Below are 15,843 nucleotides of genomic sequence, written 5' to 3'. Positions count from 1 at the left end.
CACCTCACATACACACACCACACACATGCAGTGCACGCACACCTCACATACACACACCACACACATGCAGTGCACGCACACCTCACACGCACATACCCCACATATACAATGCACGCACATCTCACATACACACACCACACATATGCAGTGCACGCACACCTCACATACACACACCACACATATGCAGTGCACACACACCTCACATACACCACACATATGCAGTACACGCACACCTCACACGCACATACCCCACATATACAATGCACGCACACCTCACATACACACACCCCACATATGCAGTGCACGCACACCTCACATACACACACCACACACTCAACACGCACCCCGCGTGTACCATGCACACACACCTCACACACACACACCCCACATATACAGTGCACACACACCTCACACACACACACCCCACATATGCAGTGCACGCACACCTCATATACACACACCACACATATACAGTGCACACACATCTCACATACACACACCACACATATACAGTGCACGCACACCTCACATACACACACCACACATATACAGTGCACGCACACCTCACATACACACACCCCACATATACAGTGCACGCACACCTCACATACACACACCACACATATGCAGTGCACGCACACCTCACATACACACACCACACACTCACGCACCCCGCGTGTACCGTGCACACACACCTCACACACACACACCCCACATATACAGTGCACACACACCTCACACACACACACCCCACATATACAGTGCACACACACCTCACACACACACACCCCACATATGCAGTGCACACACACCTCACATACACACACCACACATATGCAGTACACGCACACCTCACACACACACACCCCACATATGCAGTGCATGCACACCTCACATACACACACCACACACATGCAGTGCACGCACACCTCACACGCACATACCCCACATATACAATGCACGCACATCTCACATACACACACCACACATATGCAGTGCACACACACCTCACATACACACACCACACACTCAACACACACACCGCGTGTACCGTGCACACACACCTCACACACACACACCGCACATATGCAGTGCACGCACACCTCACACACACCACACATATGCAGTGCACACACACCTCACATACACACACCACACATATACAGTGCACGCACATCTCACACACACACACCACATATGCAGTGCACGCACACCTCACACGCACATACCCCACATATACAATGCACGCACACCTCACATACACACACCACACACATGCAGTGCACGCACACCTCACATACACACACCACACACATGCAGTGCACGCACACCTCACACGCACATACCCCACATATACAATGCACGCACATCTCACATACACATACCACACATATACAGTGCACGCACATCTCACACACACATACCGCACATATGCAGTGCACGCACATCTCACATACACACACCGCACATATACAGTGCACGCACATCTCACACACATACACCACACATATGCAGTGCACGCACACCTCACACACACACACCACACATATGCAGTGCACACACACCTCACACACACACACCACACATATGCAGTGCACGCACATCTCACACACACACACCACACATATGCAGTGCACGCACATCTCACACACACACACCACACACATACAGTGCACGCACATCTCACATACACACACCACACATATACAGTGCATGCACATCTCACATACACATACCACACATATACAGTGCACGCACATCTCACATACACACACCACACACACCCCATATACTGTGCACCTATATACCAACACATTACAGACATACCACACATGCTACACACACACCCTGTGACTATACACACATACCATACATACATGCAGACCACATGTCCCTTACATTTATATACCACACATGCACAGCACACACACACCTGATATACTTTCTGTACATACACACATCACATATACCACACAACTACACACCACACACATACTGCCTACACACATAAAACCACACACACACATAAACACCACATACACACACTTAACACATAGTGTAGCTCCCCGTACCACGCGCACACACACACACACACACAACACATACATGCCACACATACCCCATTTACTGTGCACCTTCCTACCAACACATTACAGACATAAAACACACACTATATACACACTGTGCTCATATACACACATGCCATACATACATGCAGATCACATATCCCTTACATACATGTACTACACATACACCACAAACACACCATACACACACCTGGTATACTTTCTGTACATACACACATCACATATACCACACAACTACACACCACACACATACTACCTACACACATAAAACCACACACACACACACTTAACACATAGTATCACCCCCCCATACCACACACACACAAAAACACATTGCACCACATACCATGTACATGTAAGCATGGACTCATGGGTTTTGGGCTTGGTGGCTCATTCACCAGACACCACTTCAGCAGGGATTCACATAGCCGGGAAGATGAGATTAGTAACTGGGAAAAGTGGGGAGAGAATTTCCCAGATGAGTGGTCCTCCATGCTGAATATTCTAGATTCCGTGATGGGCCCACTGACCTTAGCAGCTCTTGTCTCTGGTGGAAAACTCAGGGTGGGGTGGGAGTTGGAGACATGAAGGGAGGGATCCTGGTTCAGTTTGTGCAGTTTAGTGATAGTGGGAAAGGAGGTCTTGTGTTGGGAAACCAGTCCCTCAGGAGGGTCACAGACTTCCTAAAAAACCCAGCCATTAGCTATACGTTTTGTTAATACTTATCCGTGTTTGCTTTTTCCTTTCTCTGTGTTTCAGGGAAATTGGGGATGTGGTAGTTGGAAACCCACATGAGGTATGCCACCTTTTAAAATGCCAAGCTCTGACACTGACTTGTAGTAGTCATTCGGGGCTTCTTATTGATTACTTAGGAATCCCCTAGACCCCTGAGCCTGGCTGGATGGGAAACTCCTGGGGCCAGGACCTTGGACCCCTCCTGTTTATCACCATGCCTCCCCTCCCCCCACGCAGTACCCAGCACACAAAAGACTCACGACAGATGTAGTGAATGATGCAAGAATGAATTTTAAATCTTCATCTTTCATTTTTCTCAGTGAGTCCCATCTTAACTTTGCAACTGCCCTGCCTTTTAGCCACGACCCAGCAAGTTGGAGCAAGAAGACAGCCAGCTGAGGAGCCTGTTTGAGAAGTTTGCCGGGAAGGTGAGTGGAGGGCGGACATGAGCTCCCACACGGGCAGGAGAGTGTTCGAGAAAGCTCAGGTCAGCTGAGTCTTTTGCCCTTTGCATCTCCTTGAGTAGCAGGGGCCACAGGTTGCAGGCCTCCCAGGTCTGTCTGTTGCCGCTTCCTGTCTGAAGCCTGAGGTCTTTCCTGCGCTGCTGGCGAGAGGACTGTGGGACTGACCACTGCCACTTTTCTTGCTGTGTCATCTTGCATTTTGAGAAAGTAGAAAATTTGAGTCTCCGGGTCCTGCCAAAAGCCTTTCTATGTGTAAACTGGCCTGGCGAATCAGAGCCCTGACTAGAAAACCAGGAGGCAAAACTTCCCTACATCCTCCAGAGATGAGAGGAATCGTCCAGCCCAGGTGGCCGGCAGTCAACCAGGCCTGGGCTAAGTGCGTCCTGTCCCGCTGCCTCACCTGCCCTCAGGGACACCACAGAGCTGGGCTTGTGGAAGTCAAGCCTGGCCCAGGTGCCAGCGCCGCCTGGGGGCTTGTGGAGCTTGTGAGCCCACTGCTCCTTCCCGCCCCATCCCGCTGACTTGGCTTATTGTGATTCCAGTCCTGAGGGGCTGTAAGTCAGAGCAGACTCAGGACTCCAAGTGTCACAACTGGCCCCATAAATTCAGCGAATGCACTGCTCTTTGAAGGATAATAGGTTTGCCAGAGGGCCTGGAAAGGCGTCCGTCATCTTGGACTGCTATAACAAGGTACCGCAGACTGGGAAGCGTTTGAACAACAGAAATTTATTTCTCACAGTTTTGGGGGCTAGCAGTCTGAGATCAGGGTGTCGACCTGGTCCGATTCTGGGGAGGGCTCTCTTCTAACTTGCGGACTCATGTCTCACTGTCTCATGTGGCAGAAAGAGGATTAGGAATCCGTCTGGGGTCCCTTTTGTAAAGGCACTAATTCCACTCATGAGGGCTCCACCCTCATCACCTAATCACCTCCCAAAGGTCCCTTCTTCTATACTTTAACATTGGGGGTTGGATTTCAACATACAAATTTTGGAGGATGCAAACATTCATCCTGTAACAGAAGGAGAAAAACAATGCTGTCCACCCCCGGAACGCTCTGAGCCACTTTATAGACTTAAGGACGGAGTAGAAGAAAATACATTAAAATCCTTTGCAGAAAATAAAACCTGGGAACACAATTCCTTTATATAGCCATTAAAGAAAGCTTTGCAAAAATGAGGCAATTTATGTTTTAGATAGACACTTAGACCAATGTTTTTGCTAACAAAACCTTGTTGCCTTAGCTTCCAAGGGGCCATATTTTATTTGGAACATCAAGACTGATAACAAAATAAAAGCTCCTATTTGTGTAGTTCTTCATGTACCTTATCTTTTCTCTCTTGCCTGGTGGGGCAATATTAGTCACTGTCGCTGTTCTCCTGGTGTAGGGTCGGGCCCAGAGAGGTTAAGGAGCTGGCTGGGGCACGAGGCCCTGTGAAGGACAATCAAGTTCTCAATAGCCCATTCTTGGCCTGGAGGCTTTTCAGGGTGTCCCCAGGTCTTATTATTGAGACTGACCGTTCTGTGCCTGAATGAGGCCAGCTGCACTCAAAGGCAAGCTCACAGCTCCCACCTTACTTGTTTCGAGTTGAGCAGCCTGGGCCTGGCTGGTGGAAGAGGGGAGCAGTGGGGCCCTGTGGGAACAAGTGTTAAGACCACACCTCACCAGGGGAAGTGACTTGGCTAAGGTCCTGTGGCAAATAAGGGGGGGAAGTCATGACTGGAACCCAGATTTTAGTCTGGCGCCCCTTCTTTGAGCCTCACTGTCTCTGAGCTTCATTTGTCATCCTGCCTGAGGTCTGTCCTCCAGCTGGTTGTTAAGGGACCAGTAATCCTGAGGCTCAGAGTTTATCCCCCGCCCCGTGCAGGTGAAAAACCCTAGTCCCCAAAATGTCTACTTCCGGGATGAGATGGGCTTTATGTGAAGTAGCAGCTCCCACAGATGCAGTGGGGAAAGCGAATACTTTGGGGTGAGACAGACTTAGGTTTCGAATCTCAGTTCTGCCACTGGCGACTGTGAACTCCGGCAATTATATCCCAGGCAAGGGGCAATTACGTGGTAAAGGTATCCGGTGTTTGGTGATGGTTTGGTTGCTCAGTCATGTTCAACTCCATTGACTATAGCCCTCCAGGCTCCTCTGTCCATGGCATTTCCCAGACAAGAATAATGGAGCGCATTGCCTCCTCCAGGGGATCTTCCCTGACCCAGGGATTGAACCTGGGTCTCCTGCATTGCAGGCAGATTCTTTCCTGACTGAGCTACCCAGGGATCAAGGCTGCATCTCCTGGGTTGGCAGGTGGATTCTTGACTACTGAGCCACCAGGGAAGCCCTCAAAGAACTGTACCCCATGTGCAGGGAAGCCCATATGGTGTTTAGCAGTTTACAGAGTCACCGCTTCCTTCACCCTAACACGAGGACAGGGCTGTTGTGAGGTTTTGAGGATGCTCCACCCCAGGCACGTGGCTGTCAGCACTAGCTCCTTTACTGCTTCTCGCCATGTCTTGGTCTTGGGTTGGGCAAGGCTGAGAAAGGCAGTAGACCCTGTGTGACGCCTTCTGCTATGAGTGTACCCAACTCACGCCATTGATATACACTTCTCGCTGGGCTATGGGGGCCCCTCAGAACCTGTGAATTGGATTTTTTTTTAAAGCTGTCACAACTTTTTAAAAATCATAGGGTCAGTGAACCTGGTGTCTGAATCTATGTGGATTTTGTGTTTTGAAACATGCATTAGGGTCTGACATGCTTTGCATTCGGGTTCCTCTTTCTAGGATTCTGAGATCAGGGCCAATGAACTCAAGATGGCTCTGAATGAAGTGTTTTCCAAACGTAAGTTCTTCCTGGGGGCTTTTCAGGAAGTCTGGGAGCCTGAGAGATGTTGGGAGCCAGTGAGGGTGGGGGTGGGCATGGGGCCAGGGGCACTGCAGATGGGGACCAGGGCCCTGACTCCTGTACCGAGACAGCATCTGGCAGGTGGGAGAGGCTGGAGCAGAGGGGTGGTGGGCAGGGTGAGAGCGGGGCTGATGCTGGGACCAGTCGGCCCTACAGCAACGAGTCCTGAGTCCTGGCAGGAGAAAAATTGGACTGAGAGTGACGTAAATGAAATTCACCCACAAAATTAATAACTTGGTACTGTGGAAACTATGCAGCTTGAAAATCCTGTTCTGTAGTGCACCTCTGGAGAAGGTGTGTGGAGGGGACGATTCTGCCTGTCCTTGATCGTGACAGTTCTCTGTCTTTAGACTTTAGCAAGTCCTGAGGGCTGGCAGAGGATCAAACTGCACCCAGGCTGGGGAAAAGCATGCCCTTGCCCTATGAACCGCAGATCTATGTGAGCTGACTCGGAGCTGGTTTCTTGTCTAGCCCGAGGATGGGCCAGGTTAAGGCTTCTGGCTGGTCAAGTGATGGGTATGTTCACCCATCGCAGCAGAACAGGGTCTGAGCGTGAAGGACACAGGAGCAAAGCAGGATGTGAGCCCGCCCTGGGACTGAGCACCTCCCCGGGGTTGAGAGCCCAGGCTTGAAGGCCCTCCCCACCTTCTGCTCCAGCTATTCCTCCTGCCTGGCAGAGAAAGAGCCCAGGGAAGTGGAGAGGGCTGCAGGGTTTTTGGCGTCTTCCTGCCTTGGCTTTCAGGTGTGAGCAAGGTGAGCATGGAGCCAGGGATGGCTGTAGATCCCAGAGATGCCTGCAATTTAGCAGTAACATTAACAGCTACTGTTTGAGAGGCTGTGTGTTGTGGTTAAAAGCTCGGGCTATGGAGCCAGATGACCTGCATTTAGATCCCAGCTCTGCCTGGGTTATGTCATCTTGAGCAAATTATTTAACCTCTCTGGTCCTCTGTTTCCTTATCTATAAAATGGGTATGAAGGTATTTAGCACATGGGGTACAGTTCTTTGAGGGCTTCCCTGGTGGCTCAGTAGTCAAGAATCCACCTGCCAACCCAGGAGATGCAGCCTTGATCCCTGGGTCGGGAAGATCCCCTGGAGAAGGGAATGGCAAGCCACTCCAGTATTCTTGGCTGGGAAATTCCATGGAGGGTGAAGCCTGGAGGGCTGCAGTCCATGCCTGCATGCTAAGTCACTTCAGTCGTGTACAACTCTTTGTGACCCTATGGACTGTAGCTCACCAGACTCCTCTGTCCATCGGATTCTCCAGGCAGGACTGCTGGAGTGTGCTATCATGCCCTCTTCCAGGGCATCTTCCCAATCCAGGTATCAAACCCACATCTCCTGAGACTCCTGCATTGCAGGCAGATTCTTCTCTGCTGAGCCACTGGGGAAACCTGGGTTGCAGCCCAAGGGGTCTCAAAAGAGCTGGACTTGACGTAGAGACTAAACAAAATAGAGTGCTTTGAACAATACCCGGCCAATAAAAACTTAGCTGATTTATTAAGAACTTGCCATAGACCGAGCACCGTGCTAAGAACTTCATTTACATTATCTAATTTTATCACCAGTTGGGTTTGGGGGCAAGTATTATTGTTGTTCTTATTGATGGAGCAGAATAGCACAGCTCAGAGATATTAGCTCGCTCAAGTCCCATGGCTTGTGGGTAGCAAAGCTGAGATTCTGACACTGAACCCCTAGGCCAGCATCCACCTGTGGGACCCCAGGGGGCCTCTTCCCAGGAGTCCGCCACCTAGCTCGCTTGTTTATGTGGAGCTCACGTTCGGCTCTGTACTCTGGCTGGTGTCTTTGGTGGCCTCCTACCAGGGAGATGATTTCCCGTGCCTTCAAATGATCCTGACTCCCCCCTTTCTATTTAAATATTTAGGAACAGACATCAAATTTGATGGATTTGACATCAACACTTGCAGAGAGATGATCAGCCTGATGGATGTATCCTTTAAATGCCACATTATTTTTACTCTGATCCTGGGTTTCTCGACTCCTCCACCTGAGATGGAGGCAGGGGAAAGAGAGAGAAGGGAACCAGCATTTTCTGAGCATGTGGCAGGTACCCTGCCTGAGCTGGAAAGAAAAATGTCATCTCATTTTTGCTCCTCAGTAGGCCTGAGATGCTCTCTGTTTTACAGGCGAAAAAACTAAGGTGTGCCATGTTTAAATGACTTGTTTAAAATCCTTTTTTTTTTTTGGGTGATTCACATTCATTTTCACCAAGAACTTAATTTTTTTTTTATTGGAGCATAATTGCTTTCCAATGTTGTGTTGGTTTTTGCTGTGTAATAACGTGAATCAGTCATAATTATATATATATATATCCCCTCCCTTTTGAACCTCCTCCCTCCCCCCATCCCACCCCTCTAGGTCATCACCGGGCACCACGCTGAGCTGCCTGCGCTATCCGGCAGCTCCACACTAGCTATCTGTTTTGCACATGGTGGTGTATACATGTCAATAGTTCAGAGATAGCAGAAATGGCATTTGTGGCCTTCCTCCCATTGATCACAGCATCCCTCCCAGGAGGCTCGGTTCCTTCTCGTTCCTCTCCCTGGCTCTCCCCATCCCCATCTGTCTCTGTCTCCCAGCCTTGACGCCACTTGTTGAGAATTTGATCACACAGGATAGAATGCGTTTGTTCGCTCTGACCTGATTTAACCCTTGTTCTATATTGAAGAATGAGACAGACTTGGGGAGGAATGGAGACGATCAAGGCATTCCAGGTGGAAGGAACAGCTTGAGCACAGAGTGGGGGAGGGCAGGGCACCCCTTCCTTGAAACGTGTTCTTGGGTGGGTCCAGGTTACGGTGTCCCATGGTGCTGCTGGTGAAGGCGAGTTCTTTGAAAACTGGAGCCTCGGAGGATGTACTTCAGCTCTGGGGGCTTCATCTGTGATGAGATGTGATGACCTCTAGGGTGGGAGGGATGAGTTGTACTTGCACGGTGCCCATGTGCAGAGGGCCTGGACAACCACCTTGAGTGTGCTGACCTCTGCTGGGGGTGTCAACCGCGGAGAGCTGGTTCTATCCTTGTGGTCCCAGAGTTTCAGATGCTGAACCTGTCCAGTCCTGTGGCCTTCTATGAGGCCAGCATGGTCCTTCAGTGAGGTCCACGTTTAACGTGTGGGCCTTGAAGAACTGTTAACTGTTGATTCGCTTTTCTGCAAACGGTTCCTTGATTTCTGAGTCATTCTTCTCAAACTTGCCTATGAACTTTCATTTAGATTTGAGGGTGACCTTTTGGTCCCTCAAACATTGTTCCCAGGGGTGTTTGCATTTTCATGGCTCTAGGAGGACTGTGCCTCAGTCGTTCTTCAAGAGTGTCATTTCACCATTTGGATGCTTTGGGAGCAGTGGTTATGAACCAGAAAATATAGCAGAACTGCCCATGGTGAAAGTGAAAGTTGCTCAGTCGTGTCCAACTCTTTGTGACTCCATGGACTATACAGTCCATGGACTCCTCTAGGCCAGAATACTGGAGTGGGTAGCTGTTTCCTTCTCCAGGGGATCTTCCCAACCCAGGGATCAAACCCAGGTCTTCCACAGGTGGATTGCAGGTGGATTCTTTACCATCTGAGCCACAAGGGAAGCCCCATGGAGCCTTGTATAAATACTTTTTGCATGTGTGCTCAGTCATTTAGTGGTGTCTGACTCTGCAACCCTTTGGACTGTAGCCCACCACGCTCCTCTGTCCGTGAGATTTTTTCAGGCAAGAATACTGGAATGGGTAGTGATTTCCTCTTCCAGGGGGTCTTCCCGACCCAGGTATGGAACCCATGTCTCCTGTGTCTCCTGCATTGCAGGTGGATTCTTTACCTGTTGAGCTATCGATATCGAGACATAATTCACATGCCATCCAATGTACCCAATTAAAGGGTACAATTTCGTGGATTTTTTAAAATATATTCACAGAGTTGTGCAAACACTACCATCCATTTTAGAGCTTTTTATCAGCCCTAAAAGGGACTCTGCACCCATATTTGCAGTCATTCATGTTTTTGCTCAACAACCCCAAGCCCTCTGCCTTACTACCACTTTCTGTCTCTATAGATTTACCTATTCTGGATATTTTCATGTTAATAGAATCGTATAACATGTGGTCCAGTGTAGCATGTATCAGCACTGAAAAATCATGGGGCTTTAAAAATCCAGTTGCCTGGGTCTCGCTCCTGGAGATGCTGATTCAGGGCGTCTGGGATAAGGCCTGGGAGTCAGCAGCTCCATCTGGAATTGAGGATATGTTGGTGCTCTGACACAGGGCTTTGGAACAGACAGGAGATCCAAGTTCTGGCCCTACCACAGTTATTGAATATTGTGAACCTCATGTCTTCTCCTGGAAAATGGGATAACAGAGTGTAGCTCTTGTGGTCTTGTGAGACTGCAATGAGATACAAGTATACACAGGTCTGGCTAGACCATAGCATTAGCCCTCTTTGTGGATTACTATCCTCAGGTATGTTGGTAGACATATTAGTGAGGATTTGAAGGTTGTGGTGCATCCAACACTCAGCATAGATTGTGGAGATAAAAGGCACAGACTTCCTTAAAGGGTGAGGTTTACAGTCTTGAGTGTAAACATGAATTTTTGTTTGGCTAGTTGAAGGAGGTGAGAATGATGGTCTGTTTCAGAATTTTAACACCTGAGTTGTAACACACTGGTATCTATTAATTAATTGGGATGGCTAAGAAAAGGATAGTTTCAAAGAGACCAAACTTCACAAACAGTTCAAAAGCACCTCCCCCAGGTCTAGCCCAATGCTTAATCAGTATTCACTGGACACAGAGGATTGCACAGAACCCCTGGCCCATTTCGGCTGAGCCAGCTGTCCTCCTGGGACCATGTCCCAGGATCCCTGGGAATCAGTGTTGAGAAGCTCGGAGCCCCTTCAAAGCACCAGACAAATGTGTGTAGACTGTGTGTGGCTAAGAATCCCAATCTCATGCTCCTGAGGACTCTTCTGGTACCATTTTGTCATCAACTCTAAAAATATCAATGGCAGACATTTAAATCTGGAAGAGAATTTACTACAGATTGTTTAGTTCCACCCTCTAAATGTCCCATGATGATGAGGATGCTGGACACTAAATGAATGATATTGTAGGAGGGCTTTAGGCTCCTGATTTGCCCTTTGTCCCTACCTCTGTGCCTGACCTCAAACGAGGGCCTTCGTGAGCATTTGACTCTTTAACCTTTATTTGAACTTGCCTCCCACCAACCCTTCCCACCATGACCCCCAGGGCCCTGCTTACTGCAGACATGGATGTTCACTGAGGTCTTAAGACATTCACTGTGCAAGGTCACAAGAGAATGTGATCCATAAAGCTTGTGGAATCTGGGCTTGATCGTGTTGGCCTTAACCCACCTAGAGCAATGGGACAGGCTCCCTGGAACTGGTGGAATTCAAGACGCTCTGGTTGAAGATCTGGAAGTATCTGGTAACCCTTTCCTCCCTGTTGGGTCACCTCTGGGCTCTGGTCACTCTCCTCATTCTGTTTCTAGTGCCTTGCCCTTCCTGACATCCATTCCTGATCAATCTCCCGTCCTGGTCTGACCAGATCCTTCATCATGGTCAAAGTGAATGCCAGACTGGACACATTGTCCAGGAAGGACTAAGCAGGCCCCCGCGCCAGTGCTGCCAGAGAAAGTCCCACTGTTCACAGAGCAAAAGGACTAGCACTGGCTCTCAGCACAAGTTCCTATTTTTGTTCTGGAAACTTCTTGGGAGGAATCAGTGAAGCCTCTGAGGGTGTCCCTGGCCTGTTGAGGAAGCAGTGGGCTGGAGGGAGATGGTTTTTCAAGGGCTGCAAACAGCTGTTTTCACCTGGAATGTTTCCCTGCTTTAGGAGATCTTTCGGGAGACCGATCATAACCACTCGGGGACTTTCGATGCCCATGAGATGAGGACGGCCCTCAAGAAGGCAGGTGAGGACACATCTTGCAGGCAAGATCTTGAGACCAGGATGTGCTCATTTTAAATGTGCTTAATATGATGGTGGTTGCTAATGACTGTCAGTGGTAATTACCTTATGTTGGATGTCAGTGTGATAACAAAGATGTGTTGAATACCTTCCTTACCTGGCGAGCAGGGAAGGATTGCAGTTGCTGGATTCTTTAGACTTTTTCCAAGGACTTTGCCTGTTCCTGGGAAGGTGACAACAATCACAGGACCAGGCTGTGAAGGGGATGGGCAGGAGAGGCAGTCCCTTCACCTTCCCTGTTTTTTTTTTGCTGTGGTCCATGTGATGCAAAGCTAAGTTAGTGCTGGAGCTCCAGACCTATTTTTGGACCAGGGAGGAGGTTCATCCTGTTGAGGATTTTCTAAAAGGAAACTGATTTGATGGCCAGAATCCTCTGGTATCCTTTGAAGGGGGCAGCATCAGGCCAGAGTTAGCCCTGAGTTCTGTTGGAAACAACTGAGCCTCTCATTCCATCTATGACCCTGGCTGCCCTCTGCCCACAGGTTTCACCCTCAGTGACCAGGTCCAGCAGACCATCGCCATGCGGTATGCATGCAGCAAACTCACCATGGACTTTGACAGCTTCATTGCTTGTATGATCCGCCTGGAGACCCTCTTCAGTGAGTCACTCTCTCCTTTAAGTGAAGGTGTTAGTTGCTCAGTCGTGTCCGACTCTTTTCGACCCCATGGGCTGTAGCCCACCATACTCCTCTGTCCATGGGATTTTCTAGGCAAAAACACTGGAGTCAGTTGCCCATTTCTTCTCTAGGGGTTCTTCCCAACTCAGGGATCAAACCTGGGTGTCCTACATTGCAGGCAGTTTCTTTACCATCTGATCCACCAGGAAAGCCCCCTCACCCCCACCCTGACCCATCCCACTTCTCCCGAGGTATAGGAAGGGGCGGGGGGCAGGGCTAGAAAGCAGAACCAGAAAGGCTTAGGTAACCATGGCATTCTTGAGGGAGGGGCAGCAGAAACTGAAGGGGCTGAGGAAGTCCAAGCTGGCCATGCCCAAGGTGTTGCCTCCTCTGGGAGATTTTTGTGCACCTATTGTGTGCAGACACTGCAACAAATGGATGAGTCCTGCAATGGTCCTTAGATGGCTTTTGGTGTCTGTTCTCATCCGTGGGAATCATACTGAGAGCAGGTATCACCTCCCAGAGAGGGAATAGGGGTTTCCTTCTGGGAGGCTGTGGATAGTCTTCTGCCCGCTTGGGCTTATGCTGTAATGCTGTGCTTAGCCCCTCAGTCATGTCTGACTCTGCAACCCCATGGACTGTAGCCCACCAGGCTCCTCTGTCCTTGGGACTTCTCAGGCAAGAATACTGGAGTGTGTTGCCATTTCCTCCTCCAGGGGGTCTTCCTGACTCAGGAATCAAACCTCTGTCTCCTGCATTACAGGCAGATTCTTTACCCACCCAGTCATCGAGGAAGCCCCATGCTTATGCTAATATATCCTACTAAGGGAAGGAGTTTGGGAAAAGGTCAGGCAGCCAGAGGCGAAGCTTAGTGTCTAGATTACCCACACATGGGGCAACCACCCTGTTCCATGACCCCAGCCCCCACCCCTGTTAAAAGAATTACAAGTGTCTAGAACTCTGAGTGTGCAGATGGCAAAAGGAACTTCTCTGCTCACAGCTGGAAGTTTGTCTAATTGGATGAGTGGACATCTGCTGCCAAAATCCCACTGCTCTGGGCTCTGGATCCAGATCTAGCTTTTTGGGGTCCCTGAAGCAAGGTGGGAGCTGGAGAGGGTGCAGGAGATGGAGGGAGGGTGCCAGGTGGGTGTGGGGTGGACAGAGGCAGCTCTCTGGCTGTTCCGAAGTCCAGGAGCATCCTTATCTGACTTCATTCCTGCTCTGGCATTCTAGAACTGTTCAGACTTCTGGACAAGGACCAGAATGGCATTATCCAGCTCTCTCTGGCTGAGGTAAGTAGTTTTGGTAAACTGCTTGCTCGTGGTACTTGAAAATTCTTGGATGGTATTGCTGCTGTTTATTCACACTGGCTTGTCTTATTTCTTTGTGGAAACAGTGCGTGTTTTGTGGCAGGCATTTCTGGGAGGAGTGTGATTGTCATCAATTATATCTCAGATCATTTCAAGGATGCAAGCTCTTATTAATTTGGGTGAAATTGGGGGTGGTGGGTACAGTTTAAAGTGCCTAACTTCTCAGGCAAAATGTCTTTGACATATAGAAGGAAATCAGAAACAAAGAATTAAATTGCAAAACATAGAGTAGATGCTAAAGTTCCAATACTTTGGCCACCTGATGCGAAGAGCCAGCTCACTGGAAAAGACCCTGATGTGGGGAAAGATTGAGGACAAGAGGAGGAGGGGGCATCAGAGGATGAGATAGTTGGATGGCATCACCAACTCAATAGATGTGAATCTAAGCAAACTCTGGGAGATGGTGGAAGACAGGGAAGCCTGGCATGCTGCAGTCCATGGGGTCAAAAAGAGTCAGACATGACTGAGTGACTGAACAGCAACAAGAGTAGATGCAAAATAAATGGGTGTAAATTACTGTTTACATGCCCCTCTCGCTGGAGGGCCGTAGCCTATGCAGCAGGGCCTTTACTGGCCTGTGGAGTTGCAGGTGTGGGCATGTCCCAAGGATTCAGGAGGGGGCCATTGCCCTCGACCTGCTTCTCAGGCAGAAGAGCTAGAGCACTGGCTTATTCCTGATCCTGCGTAGTTGTCTGGGTACAGCCACTTCTCTTCTGCTCTAGAATGGCAGTGTTGCTGACCCCTTTCCAGTGATCTAGGGAAGGCCTTCCTAGAAGCATATTAGGCTCAATTGGGTTGAACCTGAAATTTTTGGAAGTCCCTGTGGGGCTAAGCTTTTCCTAAGCCATATGTCTGTGGGGCTCTGGCTGGGGGGCAGTGACTTAGTGAAGGGCTTCCTTGCTTCCACTTATGGAGCAAGGCACTTCCTGGGGAAGGAGCTAGAGCAAGTCACACCCATGTGAGGCTGGAGAACATCTCTGGTGGAGTCACAACAGCTCCCAGAGGACCCCTGAGCTTACTTCTGTCTTTCTTTTGCAGTGGCTGTGCTGTATGTTGGTGTGACCCAGGGTTTTGGTCATCAGTGATGCTCCCTGACAACCTGCCTGCATCTTTTCTCCCCTTCTTTGCAGTTTTGTGGACTTTTATCCTTAAGAGGGCATTCATTAATTTTTCATCTCTTCCTTGTTGTTTATTGTTTCCTGAAATCCTGGCCTCTCCCACTGGAGCAATCAAGGAGTCTGAGATCTCTTTCAACAGCATTTAAGCCGATCCCAGGGCACCGTGGAGGGATAGAAATTGATTAAAGTTGTGAGCCAAAAGGGTTTCTGCCTTTCTCTATTGATACACAATCTGGGGGTTGCTCTAGGGTGTTCCTGCTTTAGGAAAGAAGATGTCCTTGAGAAATGACCCGGCCCAAAGCTGCTGCAAGATGAGAAATGCGGGTGGATTTCTTGGAGAAGAGGCCTGCTACAGATTAAGCTGCCTCCAAGGACCACCTGCAGGAGAGGAGTTGCTCCACACCCTTCTGAGATAGGTGCTGGGATGAGCTGCAAGGGGAGGAGTTCTTTATTCCTCACTTGCAGATGGAGAAGTTGCTACACTCCAAGTCAGCATTGCCCAAGGGAAAGCAAAGGGAGGGAAAATTCTTGCTGGGGGGAATTCTTACCTGAGGGGAGATGAGGTTCAGGTTA

General features: G+C 49.4%; 1 protein-coding gene across 1 annotated transcript in view; it reads left to right on the top strand.

The window, feature by feature from the left end:
• The window catches only part of CAPN8 (calpain 8), a 71,355-nt gene extending 56,141 nt beyond the window's left edge, over window positions 1-15,214 (top strand). Inside the window, exons 13-21 of the mRNA XM_065936739.1 lie at window positions 2,847-2,883; window positions 3,182-3,250; window positions 6,057-6,114; window positions 8,061-8,125; window positions 11,554-11,622; window positions 12,031-12,109; window positions 12,648-12,764; window positions 14,016-14,074; window positions 15,191-15,214. Of these exons, the coding sequence (XP_065792811.1) occupies window positions 2,847-2,883; window positions 3,182-3,250; window positions 6,057-6,114; window positions 8,061-8,125; window positions 11,554-11,622; window positions 12,031-12,109; window positions 12,648-12,764; window positions 14,016-14,074; window positions 15,191-15,214 (577 nt within the window). The remainder of the gene's footprint in view (window positions 1-2,846; window positions 2,884-3,181; window positions 3,251-6,056; window positions 6,115-8,060; window positions 8,126-11,553; window positions 11,623-12,030; window positions 12,110-12,647; window positions 12,765-14,015; window positions 14,075-15,190) is intronic.
• The last annotated feature ends 629 nt before the right edge of the window (window positions 15,215-15,843 follow it).

This window comes from Muntiacus reevesi, chromosome 5 (genome assembly GCF_963930625.1).
Source record: "Muntiacus reevesi chromosome 5, mMunRee1.1, whole genome shotgun sequence".
Taxonomy (NCBI): Eukaryota; Metazoa; Chordata; class Mammalia; order Artiodactyla; family Cervidae; genus Muntiacus; species Muntiacus reevesi.
This window is presented reverse-complemented; position numbering and strand designations above follow the sequence as displayed.